The sequence below is a fragment of the Daphnia pulex genome, chromosome 1 (genome assembly GCF_021134715.1).
Source record: "Daphnia pulex isolate KAP4 chromosome 1, ASM2113471v1".
In the NCBI taxonomy this organism is placed as follows: domain Eukaryota; kingdom Metazoa; phylum Arthropoda; class Branchiopoda; order Diplostraca; family Daphniidae; genus Daphnia; species Daphnia pulex.
In genome coordinates this window covers 4,706,860-4,733,985 of record NC_060017.1, presented here as the reverse complement: position 1 = coordinate 4,733,985, position 27,126 = coordinate 4,706,860, and the positions used below count along the sequence as shown (strand labels likewise).

General features: G+C 40.6%; 4 protein-coding genes and 1 long non-coding RNA gene across 9 annotated transcripts in view; all 5 read left to right on the top strand.

The window, feature by feature from the left end:
* Nucleotides 1-543: 543 nt before the first annotated feature.
* Nucleotides 544-1,705, top strand: LOC124198536 (dnaJ homolog subfamily C member 17-like). Its single transcript, XM_046594410.1, has 2 exons — nucleotides 544-733; nucleotides 860-1,705. Exons 1-2 carry the CDS (start codon nucleotides 604-606, stop codon nucleotides 1,600-1,602), a joined length of 873 nt encoding a protein of 290 aa, XP_046450366.1. The 5' UTR covers nucleotides 544-603; the 3' UTR covers nucleotides 1,603-1,705.
* LOC124198544 (aquaporin-9-like) lies at nucleotides 1,704-3,586 on the top strand. Its single transcript, XM_046594422.1, has 8 exons — nucleotides 1,704-1,799; nucleotides 1,860-1,945; nucleotides 2,016-2,494; nucleotides 2,579-2,705; nucleotides 2,779-2,916; nucleotides 2,985-3,106; nucleotides 3,175-3,392; nucleotides 3,457-3,586. Exons 6-8 carry the CDS (start codon nucleotides 2,993-2,995, stop codon nucleotides 3,566-3,568), a joined length of 444 nt encoding a protein of 147 aa, XP_046450378.1. The 5' UTR covers nucleotides 1,704-1,799; nucleotides 1,860-1,945; nucleotides 2,016-2,494; nucleotides 2,579-2,705; nucleotides 2,779-2,916; nucleotides 2,985-2,992; the 3' UTR covers nucleotides 3,569-3,586.
* Nucleotides 3,587-4,373: 787 nt separating this feature from the next.
* On the top strand, nucleotides 4,374-10,328 carry LOC124198531. Its single transcript, XR_006876595.1, has 3 exons — nucleotides 4,374-4,487; nucleotides 4,666-4,773; nucleotides 4,973-10,328. It is a non-coding gene; the product is annotated as an uncharacterized LOC124198531 (long non-coding RNA).
* Nucleotides 10,329-10,632: 304 nt separating this feature from the next.
* On the top strand, nucleotides 10,633-14,687 carry LOC124198518 (F-box DNA helicase 1-like). 2 transcript variants are annotated; one of them, XM_046594389.1, is made up of 15 exons: nucleotides 10,633-10,864; nucleotides 10,959-11,086; nucleotides 11,143-11,359; nucleotides 11,428-11,501; nucleotides 11,570-11,735; nucleotides 11,809-12,270; nucleotides 12,348-12,600; nucleotides 12,669-12,727; nucleotides 12,786-13,058; nucleotides 13,122-13,179; nucleotides 13,241-13,435; nucleotides 13,500-13,938; nucleotides 13,998-14,245; nucleotides 14,318-14,443; nucleotides 14,520-14,687. In XM_046594389.1, the coding sequence occupies exons 1-15, from the start codon at nucleotides 10,745-10,747 to the stop codon at nucleotides 14,606-14,608; spliced, it is 2,907 nt and encodes a 968-aa protein (XP_046450345.1). In that variant the 5' UTR covers nucleotides 10,633-10,744; the 3' UTR covers nucleotides 14,609-14,687. The 2 variants fall into 2 exon arrangements, with proteins under 2 accessions (XP_046450345.1, XP_046450338.1); XM_046594382.1 differs by having other exon boundaries at nucleotides 14,511-14,687.
* Nucleotides 14,688-20,190: 5,503 nt separating this feature from the next.
* Nucleotides 20,191-27,126, top strand: part of LOC124198485 (secretin receptor-like) — a 28,348-nt gene continuing 21,412 nt past the window's right edge. The window contains exon 1 of one of the 4 annotated variants that reach the window (XM_046594345.1): nucleotides 20,191-21,320. In XM_046594345.1, the coding sequence (XP_046450301.1) occupies nucleotides 21,069-21,320 (252 nt within the window). In that variant the 5' untranslated portion in view covers nucleotides 20,191-21,068. The remainder of the gene's footprint in view (nucleotides 21,321-27,126) is intronic. The other 3 variants (XM_046594348.1, XM_046594355.1, XM_046594362.1) reach the window with 3 other exon arrangements.

Sequence of the window (27,126 nt, the reverse complement as noted above, 5' to 3'; positions counted from 1 at the left end):
GTCAAATCGATTATGAAGTCACAGCCCTGAACTTCAAGTTGATATCCATATGATCAAGCTTGGAGTTGCCATTGGCAGCTGTGAAGATTACATCAGACCATCGCTATGGCTTACAAATCAAATCCATGAATTGTAATGCTACGCAGGTACTGAAACATTCTTTTCATAATACCCCTTGATTTCTACAATTATCGAATCGACTTTAACTTTCACCTGCCCCCTAACGACATGAACGAAGTAGAAACTAGAAATGAAAAGAATACCTAATTTTGATATTTACGAATCTTTTTTTAGCTACGTTTTTTTTAAATTTTTTCAACAAATTTTATCTGGTACGCACTGCGCACCGAACACAAAATGCTGTATGTACAAAATGCCATTCTTTTACCCATACAAATCCTGAACATGTTTATTAATACATTTTTTTGTTTGTTTTTTAATGGAAAAGTCATTAAATAAATAGTGCGTATTTATGCCATTAAAATAAAAAATTACAAAATGCGGATGCGAGATGCGACTCGGAAATTTTGCGATTAATTATATCTGGCAACTCTGTAAACAGTCAACAGCAGTACGTAATTTTACGTGTCCAAAAAATCAAAAATGTCGAAAATAGACGTGACAAAATTAGATTTATATGGTTTATTTGAAGTGTCTCCCGATGCTACAGTACAAGAAATCAAAACAGCGTATCGTAAGAAAGCCTTAAAAGTTCACCCTGACAAAAATCCAGGTAATTAACTTGTATAACACGAATAATTGAGAAATAATAGATCAGTTCAGGTTTCAAACACACAATTGGTACAATACTAATTAGTTACTATATGTCTAAAAATAAATGTTTTGCTTTGAATTTCAGATCCTGAAGCAGCCAAGCTTTTTCATCAATTATCAGAAGCGCTAAAAGTCCTTTCTGATGAATCTGCTAAAGCTGCATATGATCGTGTTTTAAGAGCCAAAAAGGAAACAGAACTAAGGTATAAGAAACTTGATTCCAAGAGGAAAAAACTCAAGGATGAGCTTGAAGCAAGAGAAAAAGCCCATCAAACATCTGGGAGGACTGTCCCACAGAGGAGTCCAGAAGAACAGCTCAAGGCTGAAATTGAGCGATTGAGGAAACAAGGTTCAAACCATTTGGCAGAAGAACAAGAGAAAATCCGCCTTGAATTGGCAAAGGAGAAAGAACAAATATCAACCAGAGGAATTGTAAGTGCAAGAATGAAACTGTCTTGGAAAGTTGAACCAGAGGGCTCAGATCCTTACACACAGGAAAAGCTTCATTCAGTCCTCCAGAAATATGGAAACATACTTGCTTTGCTCATTTCAACAAAGAAGAAAGGAAGTGCAATTGTGGAGTTTGCCAACAAAAAAGATGCAGATTTAGCATATGCTGTGGAGAGAGGAATAAATGGACACCCACTGACTCTCTCATGGATCAAAGGAGATCAACCAAGTGCAGCAGAACCTTCAAAACAACCACCCCCAACTTCAGCTGCACCAATGTCGATGGCCGATTTTGAAGCCAGAGTATTGCAGTCTATGAGAGAAGCCCAAGAGAGGAAACGAAAACAAGAAACTGATGCTCAACTTTCTTCTACGTAACCCATGCATACTTGCTCTTCATGTATTTAAAATATGCTGATGATGAAATCCATGACAAAAACTCAAAAGAATTTGAAAACTATAAATGGTTCAATTTTTATCATTCACTTTCAATTCTTTGCTGACGAAACACATCCTAAACAACAACAAATTTCTTTTGCGCATATGCAGTCACCTTTTTACAGCGTAGCCTAAAGGTAAGTTAAGCTTCCTCTCACATTATGTGTTAATGTAACTTATTTTGTCATTTAAACAAGATCCCTTATTTTTTTATTGAGGGACTCTCTAGGATCATTTACATTTTAGAAAACGATCCACGAACAGCGAAAGTAAGAGTTTAAAGGTTAGAGAGGAAAGAATTTTTAATAAGCGCCAATTCTATGCATAATGCAGTAGCCTTTTTCTTTGTTTAGGTTTTCTCTATTTTAGTTGCACTTGTTGGGCAACTCGCGAGCGACAGTTTAAGATCTGTGCTTTGTGAAAATTTATCGACATAGATATGCAGTCTGATACAGGTCAGATCTCATCGTCGGATGACTACGCAACATTTTCGTTGTTTTTTTTAAATTTGAGTGGGAACATTAGTCACTAACGTTTATAATCATCATGAATCGTGCGATTCATTCAGAAATATGAATTATCATAACTGAATAATCGCCCAAGTTATTCGTGCTATCTAATGAATTTGTAGGTTTGAGGGTTCATATAGCTCACACCATCTTCGATCTTTGTACCGTATTAGAATTTATACCAGTTTGCCATATCAAATGGTCATTTCGAGATGGCTTTCACATCAGCTCTGAAGTTATTGAAAAGTTCCGCGTCCGCTATTTATCATCGGCTTTATGTTCGAGCTTTTTTAGCCGAATTTATTAGCACATTTGCTATTTTGGTAAGTAAATTGTTAGCAAATAATAGCAACAACCATTTCATATTTTTATGCGTCACACTCAAGACCTTTCTATGATTTTGTAAGGCGTTTGTGAATGGCTTAATCGCCCAGGCTGTCCTTACGGACGGAGAGAAGGGAAGCGGAGTCGCCCCGAAATGGGGTGCGTTCGTTGCCGCCATGTCTGGTATCTTAATCGCTTGCGGTGCTTCAGGTACGAACGAAACAAAGTTCAATATCTACACAAACTTTAACCATTTCCACATCAATTTCCCAATCAAAACAAGGCGCTCACTCTAATCCGGCATTCTCTCTTCTATTCGCTCTGAGAGGTATTTTACCCTGGGCTAAATTGCCGGTTTACTAGATAGCACAATACCTTGGTGCTTTTTGCGGAGCTGCAGCTGTTCTTGGAGTTTATTGGGGTGGGATATTCAGTGTACTATGTCAGAGAAATGTTTTTATTTTATTTTTTTTCAAACTTCTCTTTTAGACGCCATAATGTTTAAAGGCGATGGCGAATTTTACATCACAAACGAAGATCCGGGATTGGCTGCCATTTTTGCTACATACCCTTTGCCATACGTCTCCATCGCAGGATGTATTATAGATCAGGTTTGCTTCTGGCCATTTTTCAATTTTAAAACCGTGGCAGTTAATTATTATTAGTTTTTATTTATCAGCTTTTTGGAAGTGCCTTACTTGCACTCTGTGTGGCCGCTTTAACCGATCCCAAGAACATGCGTATTCCGCTTCCGCTCGTGGCCCTGTATATTGGATTTTTGGTTTTGGAATTGGCTATTGGATTCTCACTTAATACAGGTGGCTCTCCGAATCCTGCTCGCGATTTATCTCCTAGGATTTTGACTTACTTTGCTGGATGGGGAATCAAGGTTTTTAGGTACTATTTGTCTAAGTAGATTTTTCCTAAATTACTGCTTTTATGACTCATTATTCACTCGTAGTTTCAGAGACTGGACCTGGTTTTGGATTCCCGTAGTAATACCTCACATTGGTGTCGTAATCGGTTATTTAATATATTTTATTCTCATTGAAGCGCATTGGCCAGCACAATAAAATTTTTGATTGCTGAAAAGAACTAAGTCAAATTATTTGGTTATGATAATTATAAAATGTATCACATTTGTAAAATAATTATTACAATTTCGGTACAATTACAATTTATGATCTCAAATTTTCTGAATTATGTCAGTTAGAAGTTGCCGTTGAACATACCGTTATGGGCGTGATGGTACAGCGCTGGATTCGTGACCAGAAGGTGACGCGTTCGCTGCTGATGTACGTCCAAACTATTAACACAGACCCAGCTCCGCTATAACTATAAAATTGTTAGTAGTGGCGTTCAGCTTCGGCTACCTGTGAAGATCAAACAGTTCTGTGCGATAGCTTGCCTTCTGTAAGGGAGTAATGTTACGCATATACTGGTACAATTTTTGAATAAAATAACCCACATTCCAAAGTAAATGTGAACGCAGCGCTCCAACCGGCAAAACGATGCACCACGGGAGTGAAAACTGAGCGGGTGTTTCAGATTTCCCCTAAAATATGCATTTCTTTCAAATAATAAGAATTTATTCCCTCTCGTGTTCCGGTTCTGGAGAGTTATTGTGGCGTATTCGGTCTAAAACTAATTTTCTGTGGGTTTCTTGAAAATTTTGACGTTACTTTGTCGTCCGTGTAGGGGGGCTCAGACTCAGAGTAACTTAAATGAGACGTAATAATCCTGATCCGTTCAGCAGATGCTGCTTTTATCGTATTTTTAGCAATTTGGATTTAGGAAAGAGTGGGTCGATTAAGAATAATTTCTATCGATATCTTATTTAAGCAAGGTTAATTAGAATATTAGTGTCGTCTGCTTTCGATTTGTTTACAAGTTTCGAAAAAGAGACGAAGTTCGTTCTTGAGATTACAAAAAAAAACGTATCTAGTCGCGAATCTTGGAATCGCTTAAAACACACTCCATGCTGTTTTGCAGGTAAATAAAACTAAGAATACAAATAGAATGATTATGGGAGCTTAAATAGAAGAGTTAAACCTGTTCTAAATTTAAAATTGTGAAAGCTTAGTTCCTGACTATCATTTTTCACGTAAGCTCCCTGTCGATGCATGCCAGTTTGTTTGCACTATGCCTAGTAACCTTTTCCTTCATGCAGATTTTATGACCTGAGCCAGCCATCACAACCAAATGATATGCCAGTTTCGCTTGTGCTGGTATTGACCAGCCATCAGCAACAATCTGAGGAGTGAGGACCATCACTTAGGTAATAATTTCACTAATTTTATTCGACTGTGACCTACTAGATATTAATGAGCCATAACTTGCATAAATATGCAGTATATTACATGGAAGCCTTATTTTGTATTAACAATTAGGGTTTACTCACTGTCTCATTTTCAACTTATCCTTACTTGTTGTTTCTATATAAATATTTTTAATTCATTAACCCATGATTTATTTAGATAAACAGCATCCCGTTTGATTGGAGAAACTACTGATGCCGGTCGATTTACGTATCTCTTCTTCCCCTTTCTTTAAATCCACTCTGTCCTCGCGTACACCCATGCGAGTGTGTGTTCACAAGGACGCCCTTTCAACTTTTCTACGGATGCTGGAGCATTTGATACCTGGCTGTATTTCCCAGGCTTTAAGGTAGGAAAAATGTATCTTTATTCTTCCTTTTTTTCTATTTGGTGGCGTTGATTATTTCAGATTTAAAATTAAAATGAAGTCAACAAGGGAAATTTGATGATTTTTACTTATTATTTAGTTGGTAAAAACAATCACCAACGATTTGTGCTAAAAGAGATTTTCAATGTACTTTTCAACAGAGTAACAAAGCAATTAACCTATGAACAATTTCATTGACAAGAAGGAACATTATCAAGGTAGTCACAGACTTGTAAGTCCGGATTGTAGTAAAGGCCAGGCGGGCAATTCTAATGAAAACAAGAGTAGTATTATTCATATTATTAGACGGCACTCATATTTTAGAAGAAATTGAAGACTTACCATTAAATGTGCTTGACCGGCTGCGCATTCGTAAAATGTTTTGCAGTCATTGGGATTCGGATATTTTCCGAAGAGATCGTTAGGGCAAGTAAATGATTCTGGAGAAGAGGTGGTGGTGGATGTTGTGGTGACAGGCGTGATTGTTGTTGTTTTGAGTATTGTTGTAGTAGGAACAGTTGTTGAAATAGTTGTAGTAGGAATAGTGGTTGCGATAGTTGTAGTGCTAACTGTCGTTTTAACGGTTGTTGTAACTGCAATCAAAAGAGTTTCATATTCATACAATTTTATAACATTGAAGTTTAAGTCTTTTTAACAGCGATAATATAAACGTATAAGACCACTAATCTATAGTTAATCTATGGTAAATACTGATAAAAACATTCATGGCCGTTATGATCAACAAGATAACACAAATGTAGCATAAAATATGATGAGAAAAAACTTTGATCGTTCACTTCCCACTGGCCTTTTAGCAGACACACAGCACAGACTAATGCAGCTTACATAGAAAAGTCTCAGATTAATTAGTGCATCATAAAATGAAGTTATGATGTTATTATGTTATCGTTATGATAGTTTGTGTAATGTAAAACCTCGAAGCCTTACGGTTTCATCTTTTAACTTTATTTTTTTAAAGAATAGATTTTTTTAAAAGTAAATTATTTCTCAAAAAATAAGCTAATTATAGGTTATATTGCATACGAAATTTCACGATTAACAAATTTGTGTGTCCCCATCCCAGTCGTGGTCCGAAAGCTGTGTTAAATTTACATCCAAGCAGGATTAGGCTATATACCTGCAAGGCAAAGGGCCGAATAGTCGTTGCAGCAATTGCCATAGGATGGACAGTCAACATTGCATTGGCATGGCCACTTGTTATTATATGCAGCAGAGCAGCGTCCCTGGCAAGAATTGCAGATATCGTTGAAATCACTGCAACAGTCTCCATACGTCTGACAGGATAGATTGCATTGGCAAGGCTTAGTGGAGTCCGTTCCGGACTGGCCACATCTTCCAGCGCAAGATCCAGCTCCGCCGCCAGGGGTAGTTGTCTTAATGGTTGTACCTGTGCCTGTTTAAAAAGAATTGAATTGCCTTAAGCAAAATAGGCAATAAAGTCGATAAAAACACGATTGGGTTTTAACCGCTCACGTCCCTATCAGCAGATAAAAACCCCAAGGTAACAGCCGTCTCGTAAATAGAACATTTCAGTACAAATAAAGGGAATGCTAAATTATTTCTCGCTTAATTGTTTTAAGCCTAACTTTCCATTTGCAGTCCTTGAAATGTCTTTATCATGTTTCATTTGACTCGTGATTACCTGTTGGACCAACTCCGCCGCATAGATACGCGTAATCGGGGCAGCAATCGTTGCTGTCTGCGCATTCAGCGGTACACTGACACGGCCAACTAGGATCGTTTCCAGCAGTGCAGCGTCCCCAAGTAGCGCATGTGTTGCACGTGGATATAAAGTCCGAGCAACAGTCACCTGTAGAGTCACGTTAACAATAGGAAATATTATAAGGAATGCACGTAGAACCATCGTTAATAAAATGAACCAACCAGCTGTCTGACAGGATGGATTACACTGACAGGTCATAGCGGGATCAGTTTCCGACTGGCCGCATCTGCCGACACAAGAATCGGCTATTTTGCTCGACATCAAAACTGATAGGGAACATTTTGGATTAAGTCATTATACCGCTGATTGTAGATATGCAAATTATGCTAATTAGTAATTACGTTCGCGGAAGCTACTTCTCTTGGCCTCAATTTGTACAGCGACATTCATCAATCCAAAAATGGCAATAAAAATTAAAACTTTCATGATGAACGCGTATTAATTCTTGAAAAGAAAAAGAGCTAAGCCTATCATAGTAAAAAAGAAAAAAAGGTAGAGAAATTAATTTAAAAATCTAGATACTAATATACGTAAACAGAACATACACTTACAAGCCACTGGAAATTGCATACGACGAATATCGTTAAGTTTAACCGACTGTCAGACTTCTCAGTTTTATACATAGCCGAGGCGTGGTGATGGGTATTGCGTAGAGGCGTGGTTATTTCCAAATACATATTAAGAGTGCAATGGTTGATCAGTTGACTATAGCAGAGTGATTACGTTTCCTTGCAGCCAAGCTCGACTTTGAAACCGACCCGATTTTGTCGATAGACTAATCGATTGGTGTAGTCGATACTGCCCTCATTGCCACTTATTGTACAGTACAAAGAATCAATTCCCATAGGCCTCAATCATCCAAGGTGTTCGTAAATGAGCCTGTCTTCAGATTTACATCTTGTAAGAAGCAAGGGAAAAGAAAAGTTTCTTTTAACTTTCGTATTAATTCTTATGCAAACAACTGTTTCTATCTTGAACATTAGAAAAGCGATCTGTTCTCTGTTTTTATAAAAACCGTATGTCTATTTATTGGCAAAATACCGCTGAATGATTTTTAAATTGTGTAATTAGCTTTTAAATATATGAGTAAGAAACCAGAAATGAAAAATTCGTGTGCATGTATTTAAAGCATTTGATGAAAGTACTTAAAATATTTCAGAGGATTCACATATTTTTATCCGGCGGGACAATTTTAGTTTGACTAGATGACTTTTTTTATTGGCACGATGGAACATTATCGAGGTAATCGCAGACTTGTAAATCCGGATTGTAGTAAAGGCCAGGTGGGCAGTTCTAAATAGATCAATAATATTAGGATTATACCCTATGGAAATTGTAAAAAGGATTCAAAAGTAAACAAATATGTTTAAACACGAAAACTTACTACAAGATACGCCACTCCGGCTACACATTCGTAAAAAGATTGACAGTCGTCGGGGTTTGGATGTTTGGCGGTGTAATCATCAGGGCAGGAAAATGGTGTGGTTGGAATGGGGGTAGTTGTGGTTGTCAAATCTGGAACTGTAACTGTGGTCTTCACGGTTGTTGTGACTGCGACAATAGGATATTTAATATTTAGACTTTTGACATCCGCTGACAACAAACTTATTGTATAAAAGTGGTAAGTACAAAGTTACCTCCTTGGCATAGAGCCGGATAGTCGGAGCAACAGTTGCCGTAGGATGGGCAGTCAACATTGCATTGGCATGGCCACTTGTTATCATAAGCAGCAGAACAGCGTCCGTCGCAAGAATTGCAGAGAGTGAGGTAGTCGTCGCAACAGTCGCCGTACGTCTGACAGGATAGATTGCACTGGCAAGGCTTAGTGGAGTCGGTTCCGGACTGACCGCATCTTCCAGCGCAAGAGCCTGCCTTGTTCGATATCACTGATGCAAAAAAAAAAAAAAAAAAAATCAGATTAATTGTTAATTTTTCAATTTCAATGTCGCTAATTTTCCGATGATAATTTACGTTCGCGGAAGCTGTTGCTGGATTTGGCTTCAACCAGCAGAGCGCAACTCATCAATCCACAGACGACAACAAATGGCAATGTCAATTTCATGGTGATTGTGATTGAATCTTGAAAATAATAATTGAAAAAAAACTATTAGCACATAAGAAATAAAGGTACAACAAATCTATGGGTCTACCTTGGTGCACAGGTACTGCTGTGAATATCTAATTGAATCGACCGTCAAGATATTTGGGTTTTATAGTCGTCCGCACATGATGCTTTGCTAAGAGCTAGAGGCGGGGTTATTTCAAATTTTATAGAAGATCGATTAACGAAACATGGTTTAGAGGTAAAGAATCTTGTTTGCCACCAACCTTTGACTTTGAAACGGATCAAGTATTCGACTCCAAATCACGGAGACTAATCTTGCGGGTTTTTTTGTTTTTAGAATTATCTCTCAAAAATGGATGCCGTTCTGTGGCCATCACCGGCCATCACGTTTTCGTGCACGTATTTTACATTTTGTGCAGCTATTATATTGATATTATCGCAAAGAGCGTAAGCCTAGAAATTTGAAATCTCGTAGACTCAATCAACTTATTTGTTTAGTAGACGAAGGTCAAAGAGTGAACGGCTCACCTCGATTGCGTCAATTGTGATGGCTCGTACGATGTGACGTCCACCATCTGTCAACCGAGTTCACTTACTATAATCTAGGCTAAATATCAAACTGTAAAGATCGAGTAACAAGGTACACAAATGGCTCCATTTTGAAGGCCTTGTACATATCGGCTCCCGTTACTACCGCATACGTCAATATTCACAATACGTTTAAAACAACAATACCTCTGAGAAGATAATGCTGAAGTAACATATTGCGTTTCTATTAGCTTTATGGATAACGACGTATCCTGGCACTATTATTTATGGGAGGTGTCGTTGGTACTTAAAAAAACAAATCATTCAAGCTGATTTCAGCGAAAGAGGAAATCACTAACGTGTGGATGAGAATGCCTTTTCATCTACTGCATTATTAAGTTTGTTGACCTTCCATACAAGAGTGCAACTCGTCCAATCTATGAAGTAATGCCCAGTCCAAAATCATTAAAAATAAACTTTGTAGTGTGGGAAATAAAATCAACCTTGCATGGAACTTTGCCGCCTTATTGTGATAAGTGTTACTTATTAAACCATCAAATAAGCTTGAAAGCTTACGACCAAATATTACGAAACAAGTGCCCTTGTGGCTAACCCAAGTGCCATCTACGCTGATATAATGGAATGGAAATTAGATCCTTAATTGGTCAGCTAGGTCTTTATCTAAGCCATATCAATCATATTAAACGTTACCCATCGCATCATCACGTGATTGTATCTAGTGTCTAGTTTGTCAGTTGGTTCAGTTTTTTCCGCTTCTGTAACTCTCCTGAATAAACAAAATGAAATAATGCATTTGTATGAACCTTTCTCTTTAATAATGCTGCCCAGCTGGGGAAAAAAGACGTTTGGAGAAGAATATTCAAAAATAAACTCTCTAAAAACCGACACAATCAGTTTCACTTTTTTGGGCTTTTATTTTTATTCGAGTTTATTTTTTTTATCTCATGAATCTATTTCAGTATTTCTATACTAATTGAATCAAAATGAAATTAGCTTTGATTGATTAATTAACTGGTTTTTTCTTGTTTGAGTTGGATATTTAAAAAAAACTTCATATTTTGGACGCTAGATGGACGCTAGATTGTGCTATTGTTTTGGTTGAAAAACGTAAATACAACGCACCGGACGCGTTTACGAGTCCGTCTACACGTTGAAATTGTAACTCTGGTTGTAGTTCTGTACAAAATAGTATTTTCGAATTTTGAAATGAATAATCTTCCTGTTCAAGTGCTTGAAAATATTTTGGCCCACATACCTGTTATAGATCTTCATAAGTCATGTGTGCTTGTGTGCCAAAATTGGAGGGAAATCATTTGTCGACAGAAGGTAGGGTAGTATATGGCCGATATGGCATTCATTTTTGTTTGAAACCACTCTTTAAACAATAGAACATTGACATACTTTTGTTCTCCTATTTCAGTTTATACCTTGGAAAAAACTTTATCTTTCATACAGCTTGAATGTTGAGGAATCTACTGCTTTCCTGGACCAACTCTGTGATTCATACAACATTACGGGAGTGCAAAACTGTCTCCGTGGTTTGATTTTGTAAGACATATTTACCAAAAGTTTTATATTGTTAAGTATAAATAACTCTGTTTTAGCTATTTTTTGGAGTTCACTGGGTCTCCTGTGAATACCATGAGGTATTTGAAAAGTCATACCCGCTTCAGTTTAGCTGAAAGATTAGTGGTTGAGCAGTATAAAACTACTTCACTCTGGGGGATTACTGCTATGATTTGCATCTTCTCAAATGATACATGGGAAATGTATAGATTGTTTGATTTATTGACGCATTCTGAAAGTGATTTCACGACAATGGTAAATTCAATCTTCCATCATTAATTTAACCTGTTTTGCCTCCTCTAACACATATTCCTTGCATATAGGAGGTAATGGAGAAATTTTACTGTTTATGCACTTTGTTTCTCTACTTCCACAGAAAGTTTGGAATTCCAGCTAAGTATGCATTCTTTAATGTGTATTTGTGCTTTGTTCTTATAATCACAAGTTATTTTACTTATCTCAAAGGTTGCATTATAATTTGATATATGCCCTCAACTTGTTTGAGAATCGCTGGACGGGTGCCCCTATTAGTCAAGTGTCAAACCAGTCATCAAGCCAGCAAAAGTCTTCACCTCCTCCATTGACACACGAACAATCGCGTATTGTAAATCATCGCATCCAAAAAGATGATGTAAATTGCTTAAATTAATTATAGAGATTTTCTAAAAATTAAAACTTTGAATTTCTTTTCATGTTTGTTTTAGTTAATCAAGATCGTGGCGTTTGCTGGAAGCGGGAAAACTACTACTTTGCTACGTTTTACCGAAAATAATCCAGAAACCGAATTTCTGCTTATTGTGTTCAATAGAGCAGTGTCCGATGAAGCCGGCGGAAAATTTCCGAAAAACGTAAAATGCACGACGATTCATAAGTTGGCTCGTAACCACATCATTGCTACTGGCTTGATGAAGAATAAAGAAACGGGTAACATTTTCCCAACGAGTTTAGTTAAAAGCCATATACTTGAAAAGGATCGGCGAGGACTAAAAAGATATCAACGAGAGAAACTGGTTCTTGACACCCTTAATCGGTTTTGGGGTTCGGCTGATGATACAATAACTCCTGAACATGCTCCCACCAAAATCAGAAGCAAATCGTCATCTGAAGATAATGCCACAGGAGAAAATGTTGTTGAAGACAGAATTCTGACCCTCGATGAACGACAGGTGAGATTCAGCTAATTAATCTCTGTTTATTGCTTCTCTAAAAAACACCTGTTATTCCATTAATTGCCTCTTTTTAGAAATTAGCGGCCGACGCCCAAAAAGTCTGGTCTGTCATTAAGAATCCAAACGATAGGCGTCTGAAATTGCCGTGTGATGCATTCCTCAAACTTTGGCAGTTGGAAAAACCGAATTTATTCGAAACTGAAAAAGTTCACTGTGTGATGGTGGATGAAGGCCAAGATTTGAACGGAGCCATGCTCGATATATTTCTCAGCAACATAGGCAAACGCATTATCGTCGGAGATCCACATCAGCAGATCTATCGTTGGCGTAAGAATAGCATAAACTCAACGTTTATTTATTTGAGGTTGCCTAATAAGTTTCTTTCTTCAATCCAGGATATGCCGTGAATGCACTGAATAAAGTCCCTGCTACCCACACGTTTTACTTGACTCAAGTAACTTCATGAAACAAATCTCTATAGCTATATTGTCTAACTTTTTTCTTCTTCTTAGTCATTCCGATTTGGACCAGAAATTGGTTTCATGGCCAACTCCTGTCTATCCGTCTTGAATAATGTCAATGATAAATGCTTGGTAGGCATTGATGTGCACGATGCACTGGTATCGCTCAGCGATGCCAATGATCAACTAAACCACCAACTGCAAACTAACGGCAAGATTTGCTACCTGGCTAGGACCAACCTGGCACTTTTCAAGAAAGTCGTGGAAGTTATTGGTTGTGAATTTGGTAGCAGTTCCCAGAAGCCTAAAATCGCTTTTGCCGGAGTAACATCAACTTATTTTCAAGTTTGTGAGATGTAAATAATGAAAGAAAATTTCATTTTTTAGGGAATTAAGAACATGGGATTGGACCTTATAATGGACGTTTATTATCTTTGGAGAGGAGGTAGTTTCAATCTTAAAAATGCTAAATTATGCTGAATGAATATCAAACTTATTTTTTGCAGCCTACGACAAAATTACCAGTCCCTTTCTACGTAATCGGAAGTTATTTGAAAACTTCACCAGTTTCACCAAATACGTAGAAGCCACGATGGACCACGAGTGGGGAGCGAGAATAGCTCAAGTGACCTGGGCGAAAAGTAAAACGGAGACGTATGTCGATGCGATTCGAAAATCTCATGTCTACATTTCCGATGCAGGTATGGAACACGTGAGCTTCCATTAATTGACGTCTTAACAAATGATTATTACTTTTTTTTTCAGATGTCGTTTTCTCTACCGCTCACAAATCCAAGGGAATGGAGTGGGATACGGTCGTTTTGCTAGACGACTTCATTCCAACTCTTGCTTATGGTGAAGTAAGCGGCGAAGAGCAGGAAGAGCGGAACTTGCTGTACGTGGCTGTCACGCGGGCAAAACGGAAACTGATAATCAATCCAGCCTGCTACTACACTCTCTTGGCAGTTGGTGATCGTCGAGAGAAAATAGTCGATTCGGCCACTTACCTCGACGCTCATGGCCCGATTGCCATTTGTTTTCGCTGCCAAGAAGTTCTGCCAGGGCAGTGCAAAACTAAATCTGCATCGCTCGTTACAACTCCACTCAAGATAATGACCTTAAATAATGAACCAACTGTTGGAAATCGAAAGGAGGGCATCCTCTGTTCCCTATGTGCCGGACTAAATTATTACGCTTACCAAAAGTAAATTTATTCACAAATTTATTCATTATGTGGAAGTTTTAACGTTGTTACATCAACAGGTTCAGCTGTTACGAGCATGAGTTGCGCCAGGTCCAGGTCAAAAATGACATGGGACATTTGACTTTTCGTTTCCTTGTTGGACCATCGGCTGACGAAATGGCTGTTGCTGTTCCTTATTATGTACAGCAGAGATTGTTGATGCTTGACGGATTCGTCCAAGCTCGACATTTAGCCCAACAACGTCCGCCTATTGTAGTGAACAACCGAGAAGAACTTTTCCCGGATGATGACAATATGTTCCTTGAAGGTGACATCTAATCTTGTTTAAATGCTTAAAAGCACCTTTTTTTAAATTATTTTTATCACTTAAACTTCATAGTCGTAGCCAATGTGGGTGACATTGGTGGTGATAATGAAGTGATAGAACCTATAGCTCCCGTGCTATTGAATGGTCAACTCCAGGGTGTTGAAGTATTCCCTGACGACGACGACATGTTTCCCCTGGGTAGGTTTTAAGAGTTTCGAATATTTATATGCTGTTCGTCGTACTAAAACCAGTTTTCTTTTTGAAGATGATCAAGCAGCCGAAGTTGAGCAGTCACCGCGGCCGGAAACCGACGATGATGACGATTCCTATAGAAACGTGTTACTTCTTCGACTCTCACAGTGAATCTCACTGCTGTATTTCTTTATTCGTGAGTCACAGACAAAATTCTTTAATGAAAGTAATAAAGATATTTTTCTCATCACATTTTTTGGCCGATTTGATAATGTTGACAGCTGGTCTCTATCGTTCACCATATAACCTTTCGGCGGATGTCGAAAGCAGACTAGCGTCTTCAATGAACTGGGCGAGGAGATTTTAATGGGACTCGCGTGGTGTCCTACTTTATAGTGTTATTTCACAGCTACGGCTGTAATTCATTTGATGGCTAATCGATAGGTCTGCGTCTGCCATGCCATGCCATTACACTCGATTTGCGACAGCTGCCGCCCCTCCTGATCCAGCCAGTGCTTTCCCTCCATTCGCAGTTGTCTAGAAATAGAAACCTGGACGACGAACCGGAAGTAATGACATCACATCTATTCGAGAATTTTCTTCTTTCTTCTTGACCCAGCTCTACGCCTCCCTGGCTCTCCTAAGTCCATTGGCTCCTTTATGTTTTGTATTATATTGTATTTGAACATCGCCGATGACACGAACCAATCCTATTGATTGATTAGAAAAAAAAGGGCTGCCTGTGTGGTTCTGGCACCGATCAGGGTACGCTCAGCTTGGAGCATCCGACCCATCGTTATCCCGCCTCCTTTTTTTCTTTTTCTCTCAATAGTGCCAAGGTTTCTTATCGGTGTTGGCGAAGAAGCCTGGAAGTATTGCGATCATCTCCAGAAAAGGGATTCGCGCGCAGCGGAAGCGAAGGCGAGCAAACAAAATGGGAGATTAGTTTTCTGATGAATTAACTCAGAATGAACATCAGTCTAGGAACGAAACCAGACCGCAGCGTTGTAGACTATTAATCAGCTAAGAGAATCTAAGTCTTAATGACTTGTCTTCTGGCCTGTGTATCAAACGACGTCTCACGAGGACTGCGCTGTTGATTCTGCTCGATTTGTTACTGTCGACAAACTCCAATGCTCCTGTGGCAGCGTAAATAAAGGCGCGAAAAATGTTTCGGCTTCGGTGTGACGAGGCGTAAACCTGATGTGTCGAACGAACCCCGTTACCCGGAAACCGTAAAACTAGCGGAAATGATCCTTTTCCTTTTTTATTTGCGCTTGCGTCCTTCTCAAAATTATCGCCGTTCCTAATCCAACAGCCTCTTTTTCTCACTTCCCTTATCCGCTAGTGTGTACAACGCCGATCCGTTTACAGACAAATGCTTTAACCTTTCTGCCCTGTAAGAAATTCTGAGATCCGGCGTTCTGTAAATATTGTTAACACTGAAAGGTTAAAGCCGAAGAACTTTTCGTTGCGCCAAACTGCTCAATTGTCTGTGAATTGAATATAGTGTGTTATCCAATTACGTTTATTCGTGGATATTCAAGCTAATAGTTATTTTCAGTAATGTCTTTTTCCGCTTGTTGAAAAGCTGTTTTTTTTATTACTCCACTTCGAAATCCAATTTTGCGGTAGTCCTAACAATGCAACTGATGATGAAAAGTTATCCTTCACTACGAAAACCTGAGGTGGGTGTACGTTATACAATGGAACTATGTAAAAGGGATCCAGTAAGCGGATACAACGTACTGGAATATTCGATATATATAAGGTGCGAATACTGTAGATATCTGGAACTTTGTCATCCATTGCCTCATAGTTACTATTGATCTAGTGTATCTAGTACCAAGGCGGAAAAATAAGGAATAAGATTTGCCCACGTAAAATATGTTTAGTTTTTTCTTTTCTAGTGCCACACCATGATAGCAATATCTTTTTTCCCGGACAAAGGAGATTGCTATTGGATGGTGAACTTTACTTTGCCTGGTTCGTGCAGTATAAAGTGAAAGAGTGATTTATTGAGAATAAGAAACTGATGCATAGGCCGCACGAGGCTGCAGGGATTATAGATTTTCTGGTCCCGAAGAAAAAAAGATACAGTACCCATATATTATACAAATCGAAAGATTGAATTCCCGGGAGCTAGCAGCAGCTCTCGCTGGAGCATCTGGGGACCATTAGACAATTAAATTGAACCTGATGAACTCAATGTCGGAGAAATATTTGTCTGCATGGTTACTGACAGCATTGCTGAATTTTCAAACCCAAGTCCAACATAGTTCAGAGAGTGGCATTCGGTGAAAGAGGATGAAACAGGTAGGTCCCGTTTCGGGTTACACATGTTCCGACTTTGTCCGAGACACACATTCACAGTCTCGCCCGAAACAAAAACATAAGCGACAATGAAAATGAGAACAAAAGAAAAAGACGAAAGAGCTCAATATGTCTCTCTCTCCATAGTTGCGTTTTTATGAGTTAAGAACTTCAAAAGTTATTCATTTGTCCTCCGCCTTCAAGGTTTATTCTCATCCATTTTTCATTTTTTTCTTTCCTCCTTTTTGTTTTATTTATTATTATTTTTTTTTTTACCTTCTCTTGGGTTTTTAAATCTCTAATTTTTGCTTCGCGCATCATACCGTCACGTAGCAATGTTATAGGGCTGCGCGCTTCGATCAGGCGTGACAAGCGCGATCTCTGCCATCGCCATCAGGAGCCCATCAGCATCTCCTCCGGTTCCACAGCGACACGAACGCCGAGTTGCCCTTATAAGGGACCGCTTTTCACTCCATTCTTCCATTTTCTTTGACTTTTTTTCTATCTTTTTTGTTTTATTTTCTTTTATTCCTTGCTTTTCTTTTTATGATACATCAAAAGACAACGCGGCAGTTTTGTTTCATCATTCATTTATTTATTTATGATTATTTGATGTGTATATATGGTTTCCACTTTGTCGATTTCTTTCCCTCTTTTTTTCCTTGTTCCTTTTTTTTTATTTTATTTTTCTTCAGTTAAAACGATAAAAAAGTATAAACCTCCCCCCTCCTCTTTCGCTTCCTTGGTTTTGGTATTTCTGAAAAATGTTTCAAACCCTTGCCCTTAATTTTTTCCGACCCTTCCTCTATTACAATTTTACATCATCAGAATTTGCAGTATAGAATCAGTTCAGTAGTTTGTCTCGTGCAACCCCTTACCCTTAGTTTTTGCTGACCCTTCCCTTTTTATTACAATATTACTTTACCAGAATTTGTAGCCTAGAATTAGTGCAGAAGTTTGTCTCGTGGCCAACAGACGTATTTCTCTAGGGGCACGTATATAGTTTCTTTTTCACGTGATTCTCTTGTGGATTGTATGTAAATTGTGTTTAAAAGCGTTAACTGAATTCCACGTTGACGTTTCACGTCTGATGAACAATGGGTCTACACGAGCGTGCAAACGATGTGGGCGGGCTGCGTGAAAAGTGTTTAGGCCGGAATTCCGCGGACACCAGGGTCTGGATCGATTTCTCTGTTCGGTAAGTCCATTATTCATTTCGCCATTAAATTGTCCGCATGTACACTGTTTGCTCCATCCTCCCTCGAAACCCTCCTCCCAAATTCGGAAGTAAGAAATTGATATTTCCTTTGCACTTTCGGGCTTTTCGTTCCGTCCCCTGAGTTAGTCGTATTATAAATGAAAAAAGACATTTTTAGTGTGTTGCTGCTATCACGTGCACCAATAACGTGAAATAGACACGGTAGATCGTCCCGCCGGTGATACTTTTCGCCCAGTCAACGATGCTGAATGACTGCACGAAAAGGTGAGGTTGCCGAGTGCTGCGTTTCAGTTTGTTTTTTTGTGGGGATTGTTATCGTGATAACAAGCCGGTAGCCGAGTGTGTCGAGTGTGTAGATGATGTACGATCTAACCTTGTTGACGTTTGTTGCTCGGTTCCGGTACATTAATTCGACAGTGGCTGGTTTTTGTACACCGTTTTACATGATCGGGTTACTGTTGTGTGTATACAAGAAGCGCCTGACGACAATGGAGACAGACAAAGTGAGGGATATATAGGATAGAGACAGACATACATCTAATCAGATAACGTGATGCCGGTTATGGTCGTCTAGCTTTTGGTATGCAAAAGTTGTTTCTTTCTTCTTTTTCTATTTTGTTTGAAAGGCGAAAAATACGAACTGTAGACGATCGAAGACGGTGCCAAAGATCGGCATACTGATCTTCTTTTTCACTTTCTTTTTTTTTTCGTTGGGACTTTGGTGGGAAATCCGTCTCATTATCTTTGCATTCTGTTCTTCTGTTTGGCGTTCACCGATTACCCTAAATGGCCCTATTTTGTTCATTGCTCAGATTGGTTGAGGAATTAATAACCGGCGTTTGGTGTCGGTCGAAGCGAAGGTTACATAGCGCTCAACAGTTGGAAAGATAGTAATTAACTGCAATCCATCAAAATCATTTCAAAGTAACCCAAAAGGGGTTGAAAAAAAAAAACAAGAAATGGTGAAGAGAAAAAAGAAGAAAAAGAAAACAGAAGTTTCGTGGTTTCCTTGTAGCCGGCGCGGCTGATCCACTCTTACGATTTATTTAGATTAAAATCAAAGCGGAATGGCTCACCGCACCATATATGTCTAACCATTGTGCACAGCCCAGCTTCTAACGTACAAAGCAAATCGGATTAGATGCACACAGTCGCACAGAAAATAGGTAGTCCAGAGAGCTCAGAGAAGGCCGGCCCCAGCACACTGGTTCTAGACCCACGTCGCATGTGTACAGCAGCAGCAATAGTCTAAAGAAGCTTCTTGCCAACCGAACCCGTCATTTCTCATCTTCTTTTCTTTTGTTGGGTGGGGGGTAGAAATCGCACGGTCGGTTATTTAGTACCGGCCGTCATTCCAACCGGAAACTGGCGCCCAGCAGCGTCATCCGCCGTCGTGTATACGTGTATAAGCTGTCGAGTTTGGTTCTTTTGGTCATGGCTCATGCGGGTCAAAACCAGCTTTCGCCTCACATTCAGGCAGATTTTCTTTGTCTCTTGTTTCTTCTTTGTTATATTCCCCAAAATAAGGCGAACCCACTAATTTGCACTCTTCAGCTAACACGGAAGAAAAATTAGCCAGCAAGGCCGCGCGCACCACCACCAAAAAGGAACGTCTACTGCGGGGGGATCGTCTAGGGTAAAAAGGATATATAGACACGGGGCATCAACATCCAGCATCATTGCTATAATGCGGCAGTCGATGTCATTTCTATATGATCTTTAGATTGTCTCTCTCTCTCTCTGTGGAACTCTTCGGCGTGTATTCACCCAAGTACATTCGAGAAAAAAACAAACTCTTTTTTTCTCTTTTTTAACTAATAGTCTTTGTTGCATGGCTTTCTCTCTCTCTCTCTGTGGCCACATCTTATCTCTCCTGTTTGGCTATTTGTTATTCTCCCCCCTTTATATATTTTTTCTCTCTCTCCTATTCTCTCTGCACACAGACTCCTTATAGTGATGTTGGCTAACAACCCGCCCACCAAACAGGTTCGTAGCCTGCAGTCAAACAAACCAGTATAGGCTTTCAATCTCTCTCTCTCTCTCTCTCTCTTTCTTGTTCTTTGCCTTATACTCTGCTGTATATATGTGGCTATCCTCGCTCCTTTCGTGTGTATATCGTGAAGAGTTTCTTCTCTCCTTCTCCTTCTCGTTCTAGTGTCATTATTTTGGTTTTTTCCCTCCGCGTGTGCGTGTGTATATAAAGGTTCGGTTGGAGCCGAACGGTGCGGGTCGACTCTCGTCGTCGTCGGCAGCAGAAGCGCTAGTCTCGCCCGGACCTTGTGTAAACAGGCGAACGCAAGAGTTTGTTTTTTTCGTGCAGAGACAAGTTTCGGCTCTTGACTCAGCCAAGCTCGTCGTCGACAGTTTTCAAGTATTTAAAAAAAAAAAGAAAAAAACATAAGACAGCCATTAACTGCTGCTGCTGCTGCTGTGCCACAGCTTATTTGCTGCGTCAGACCGTCTTTCCGAAGCGTTGCTGATGCGATCTGCTCATTTCGGCCGTGTGGTTGTGGCTCGTTAAGGTATCGGAAGCAGCTCGACACTGTCTGGATTATTTAAAAAAAAAAAAAAGAACCCCACGTTGTTGCTTTCTGGGCAGCAGACGAAGGAGAAGAAGAGTTTGTCCGTCTGTATAGACGCGAAATTCCAGCACTGGACAGTTTCTAGCGCGCCGCTCGAAAAGTTTCAGTGGACAATCGATTGGTTGGCGGCCGGTGCATTTGTGTTTGTGATTCAACGGCGGCGGCAACTGCTGCTAGGCGGTTTCAGAATCTATAAACATTGAACGTTGTTAGTAGTCGCCCTTTTTTATTTTTATTATTTGTGTTTGGGTTTCCCTCTGGGATCGTGACACGGCACAAGAATCTAAGGCGGACACTTTGGCCTTTAGCCCGCCGACATTTAACCCGTGCGCCCGCCGTACAGTCGTGTGCCCGCAGCATACAGAAGCAGAGGTGGTCGTGGTCCCGCATGACGTATTTCTTGGGTTTTGTTCCTTCTCCTTGGTGAACTTTTGCGTCGTCTTTGACAACCAGACGACTATTTTCCAACCCCCCGATCCTTCCCCCCCGTTCTTGATGTATCCAGCGGTGATCCTGAATGAGTGATCGATTGCCGTTTCTACTCTACTGGACACTCAACTCTTGCTGTACGAACCAATCACTTCATCGGTGCTTTTGCATATGCAGGAGGAGAATCGAAACAACTAAGAAAATTGGGTGGCTGTGCTGGGAAGCCGCGTTCTCGACTTTTGACAGACGACCGTATCGAGCGACTTTGACACTTTCAACCCCGGCGCATATCTGCAGGTCGGACGTCAATCAGCCCAGGAGCGACTCGGCCGCTATTCCGGTAAGTCGCCATTCAATTTTGATTAGCATTTCACTATGTAATTTGCATGAGAATTCCAAGCCCCCAAAAACAAAAACTCTGGTGACGAATAACGGGTAAACGGAAATAGACGTGTGCTATGTGTATATACTGCACGCTCTACTAAGGTGGAAGGGGGTAGGTATAAATCTTTTTTCAAAAGTTTGGGGAATCGTAAATAAAAAAGTTGGTTCAACTTGTTCAACTGACTGCTTGTGTTCTGTGTGTGTGTGTGTACAGAGTGTGTGCTAGGAAAGCTGTTTTCGTGATTACGATCTCCCTACGATGGAGTTCGTCAGGAACGTGCATGCACAATGTGCAAGCTCAGTCTAGTGTTAAGGTTCAAACAGGTGCGCGCAATACCCAGCCGGGGTCTTCCGTTTTCGTTTGTTTTGAGTAGAACATTAGCTTAACTGCTTCGAGGTGCATAGAGGTAAAAGAGCCCAAATCAGTTTTGGCCAGCCTTTTATAGAGAGACGGTATACTAATACAAAAGTGTGAGCAGCAGCAGCCCAGAACAACGTCGCCCACAGCTGATGGTACGTAGTGATTACGGATCGATATTTTTGTCTCGTATTTGACGTGTTATTAAGTATTTGTAAGTCTGACGTGTTTGTCCGCCGCGATCGACACATGTACAGGTCGTTTCAAGTGTCTGGGGGGTTTGATTATATGGGCCGCGCTTGCCTGCCCCGGCAAAGTCGTATAGATTTACTAACAGACTACAGGCTCGGAGCTGCTGCTGCTGCTGTTGCTGACCATACTCGGTGCGGGTTTATGATATTCACGCGATATATTCCGTCGCCATTCACGTTTATGTGCGCCTTCAACTTTGGCCGCCCTTAGCGTAGAGCGTCAGTCATTTTTTGGAGGTAATCTTAACAAATTGCAGTGCATCCATTCTCGCCAGTAGAATTCTTTTCTATTGCCTTTGCAGTTTCTTATATATTTTTCTTTTTTCTCAGCTTTTAAATCCTTGAGATTGACATTAATGTGGCGGTTCTTTATTCATCGATTGTGTCGGAAATGATTGCGTCGGAAATTGCAAACCTCGTTGCCGCCTGTTGTATTCCACTGTGATTGGCTGGTGATTGGTTGGCTTATTCATATGACGTTTGATTTAGACAGGCGGAACGATTTTATTTTTATTTTATTTTTTCCCCCCTGTTTTCAATTGAATGGCAAACAAATTTCGATTGGATTCTGTCGCCAACAGGAAGTGCTAAAAGCCTGCCAGAAAAGGTTTCTGTCACCTTGATGTTCCCGTTTCTCTCTCTCCTTTCCCCTTCATCTGACGTGAATGCCCAAAATGGCGATTATAACAACAAAGAATCGCGGAATGTTTTGAACACGCTAACCACGAAACTTTTGGCTTTTTTATTTTATTTTTATTTTGGGGAGCGTTGAAAAGAAAAGCGCAATAAGCCCGTAATGGACCGGGGCATTTGTTCATGAATCATTTGGCGAACAGAACAGGGGGGGGGGAGGTTGAGGTACCGAGCCGAGTCCCGACATGAATAGAGTCAACTGACCATTTTTGGGGACGACACGTACTAGTAGTAGAGTCCTGGAATTTCCCCGCGCTCATTTTGTTGAATGATGTCTGCGATGACGATCTTGGCTTCTTACATCCGCACCCATTTTTACGATCCGATGAAATGTCGATGATAATATAGAATTAAGTTATGTGATTTTTTTTTTCTGATTAGATTTGAAAATTATCCAGAAAACACACTCGATGACCCTCTGCCTTGTCGTCTTATTGTGATTTTTTCTTTCCCGTGCGGAGCACCTTACTTGGTTCCGCGTGCCATCCGGCAACTGACATAGTAGCCCCCCATCCCAGAAAAGGATGGGACACAGCTCCCTCTCATTGCCGACGCTATGCGCGTTTGTATTTGGCAAGGAAATGAGGCGGCGGGTCATTTTCTGAGGCCACGTTGATTCGTCATCCTCCAAACTCTATGGCGATAAGATCTCGTTTTTTCCATATTTTTCTTTTGTTTTTGTTTTTTTTGAATAGCAACTCTTTTTTTAAGGGGGGGTTCCATCCTTTCGGTGATGGTGTAAGCTACTCTCTCTCTCATTTTTTTGTTTTAATTTATTTTTCAGCTGTTGCTCTCCCAGTCGGCCTCGATGGCACAAAACACGGACATGGTTTTTTGGCTCTTTCTGTATTTCTTTCTCGACTTTTTGGCATCGGTTCATCTCTTTGCCGTTTTTCTTTCGTTTTGTTTTGTTTTGTTTTGCTGTCTCAACCTTCCACTTAAAAAGTCTGTAGACCACATATACGTCGGTGCGTGTAAGTAAAACAGACGGAACGAGCACAAGAGCAGCATAGGCTTTATGGCGGAGGGACAAGCGTGACGAGTTGCTGCTGATTTTGGCTGGTCCTTGAGCTCCGCGTGTTTTCCCTTTCTCGGGAGATTTTTGTTTTGTCCATTAGCGTTCCAACATTCTCTTTCGGAGGCCCAGCACTATATACCAGTAAAGCCAACGGTCCAGCAGAGCGCAAGTCTGTGTGTACGACAAAGACATTTGGCCGGGCGCAAGCAGCGAGGCCCTGGTTGAGATCGAAATAAATGGCTCGAGTCGATAATTTATGACCGTGTCTCGTCTACTTTGCACTCGCCGCGATGCCACCTTCTTATTGATGTAATTAACTGCGAGCGCCACACACAGACACACCATCCGAGTTCGCGTTATATTGAGCTAATTCTCACATATTTTATACATACGGCCGCTTCATGTGTGGCGAGATGGCGTCACAAACGAACAGCCACAAGGTGCGTAGTTGGTAGGAAGTGTGTCTGTGCTGGTCTGCGGTCAACTCTTTTTTTAATTTGATTCTCGATTCTCTTTTAATTCACCGCCACCGAATCGGGCAAGACTAAAACCAAAAAATTATTTTTAAATCAGTTTAAAAAATCGCGCCTTTTTAGGTCAGTCGAAAAAAAAAAAAGACGGGACCATCTGATGCTGGGGTCTCGTCGGGAGACTCGCCACCGCCCGTATCGTTTTCAACTCGCCAACAACTAAAAGAAGAGATAACCATCTATTGTTTTCTTCTTTTTTAAATTTCTTTTTTTTTTCGTTTCCCTCCCATTTTTATCTTTTTACTTTTCTCTTTAATTTCTTCTTTTTCCCCCTTTCTCAACGACACCGCGTTCTCTTATATATTTAGATAGACATACACTGATACCTACTATAGACATAAGGACTTTTGGGATTTTTGAATGGGTCGACGAGTGTGTTTTTTGTGTTGCCCGGCTGTTGCCCAAGTGATTGGATGGTGATTGAAAGAGCTCGTTCGACTCTCTACTGCTGTTTGCATCTTATTCCTCCCAAGCACGAAAGAAATCGGAGACCACCACGACCGGGAAATTTCAAACAAAAATTGAGCGAACGAAGGAGAACAAAAAAAATTAGAATGAGGCATTGAACGACCGGGCCATAATAACCCGTGCCCGTAGTACTTTGTTTTGTCTATAAAAGGGACGCCCAGCCAGCAAAACTCCAAGGGTATAACGCGACTCAACAAGCGCACACACGCTGGATGGATGAGTGGAACGTGCAGCCAGACAAACCGGACCGTATACACAAAGTGTTGGTGGGGTACGTGTCTGCTGTAGTACGTTGTACTTAACATAACTTATATATATATCCAGCCAGCAACGCCATAAGTGTCAGCCGGAGCTGTCCATCCGTTTGTCCGTCTTATGGCTTGCGCCGCTTGCCAGTCGGTAGGAGGTGAAGGGAGTTTACGATACGAGTCATCATTTTTACAATCGACTTTGGCACTCTCTTTTTCTTCTTCTTCTTAACTCCTTCACGACCCGACCAAACAAATTTCCACTCTATACTTCAACGTCGCAGCGATCCCGACGGCTAAAACGCGTCTGAAAGCGATTAGATTTCAAACGAAACAAAAATTCCCACCCAACATAAACCGTTCGGGAAAAAGGGTCGAAAAATCCCGGAATGAAAAGTTTGTTTTCGACGTGCCGTATATAGGCAATGTTATTGTTATTTCTTTGAGTGATCCAAGTCCATCCATCGAGTCAAGTTATAGAAACAGAGCACGCGAAATGGATCAGAAATCTCCTTTAGAATAACTGCTGTGCTGGCGTTAAGTGCCTAGATCCTAGGGCTGTATGAGCAGCAGCAGCAGGGGAAAGGCGATAGTTCCTTTTTGGGGCTGCGCCTGGGCTATGCTGGGTCATCGTGCTTCATTATCTATCCCAACTTGCCTCTTGTCTCTCTCTTATATTATTTTTATATTCCCCTTTTTTCTATACCCTTGTGTATCTTTTCAATTTCGTCCTTGTTTGGTGCGGCCGAACGCTGCCAGATTATACGTGTGTGTGCAGCGTTGACTCATCATCATCGTGCAGGTGTTTTTCGGTTTTTTCTTTTTGGCGATTTGTTGGAGTTGTTCTTGTCTTTTTTGGGGGGGTTGTCGGATATAATTTAAGAATTGTCGAAAATGTATTTTGGTTGGTCTCGTTTGCTGTTGGTCAGCAACTGGAACGAAATAAGAATGGGCGAGAAGAACAACAGAAGGTTCACGCCGACTCTAGCGCGTTCGAAATGGCGCAGTTATTTTCGACGAGACGGGTTACTCTCGAATGGCAATTCTCTGTGGTGCTGTTCAAGTCTGTTAGGATCTATTTTTTATGGGAGACCCGTCGCGATCTGGCAGGCGATAGATATTCGATTATTTTTCTCTCTCTCTGTCTCACACCGCGCGGCATATGAAACCCAATGGGCCCGGCAATTGATACGACTGTGTGCCCCATGCCATTGTTTCTAGTGCTGTACACACACAAGTTGTTTTTGATGTATTTGACTTTCATTGATTCGATTGCCATCCGGCCAATGACCATATGAAGCCGTCGGAGACCAAAAGGAGGTGAAGGATAGAACTTAGTGTTGCGTATCGCCTTGGAAATTGAAATACAGCCGGCCTGTCGCGTTATGTAATAGCGGGGGCGTGTCGATAAGCCGAGCCTTTCTTCTGTTAACACGAGATTCATCTTCCCAATGTACTAAAAGGCGAATAGTGACTCGTAAAAAAATGCGATTAGACCAACGGCGGGATCAAAAAATGAAATAGCTGTCGGTTTCTCTTTCTTTCTCACGCGCGCGAGCGTGGCCCATCACACCCAATAAGGGCCAATCAGTCACGAACGATGCATTCGTCTTATTCATTTGTCTTTATTCGGCTGATCATATTCAAAGTGATAAAACGAAATGATTTGCGCGCGCCCCACCTTTTTAGACACGAATTGCAACGTGATGTCTTGTTCAACACGTCACGTGGATCCAGCACGGGTCCAGCAAATGTCTAGAGGAAAAAAAAATGAGAGGAATAAGCCAAATACTGGGCATTGGAATAAAACTGTGCAATCAAATTGTTGTTTGTCGTTGTTATTTGTTATTCGCTCGTGATGAGATCTAATAACGTTCGTCTTCTATGTTTCTATACAGTTCATCTTTTGGGCTTTTTTCTCGCGTTTAGATTCGTTTTGGGCGTGCCGGAAGTAAAAGGAGGGGAAAGGGAAGAGATAGTCATGGTGACGGGAGCGTAACTCGATAAGCTAACGCCGGAATCTCCGGAATATAGGAAAAAGAAAAAGGAAAAAACGGGCCGGATTTCGCTAGTCTTGTTTCCGGAGACAACGTCTCTTGGCTAACTTGATCTTGTTGTTGTTCTCTGGAGGCGAATTGTAACAATACTCGGCACTCTCCTGGCTCATCATCGGCCAGTCAAGGAGGACCAATCAGA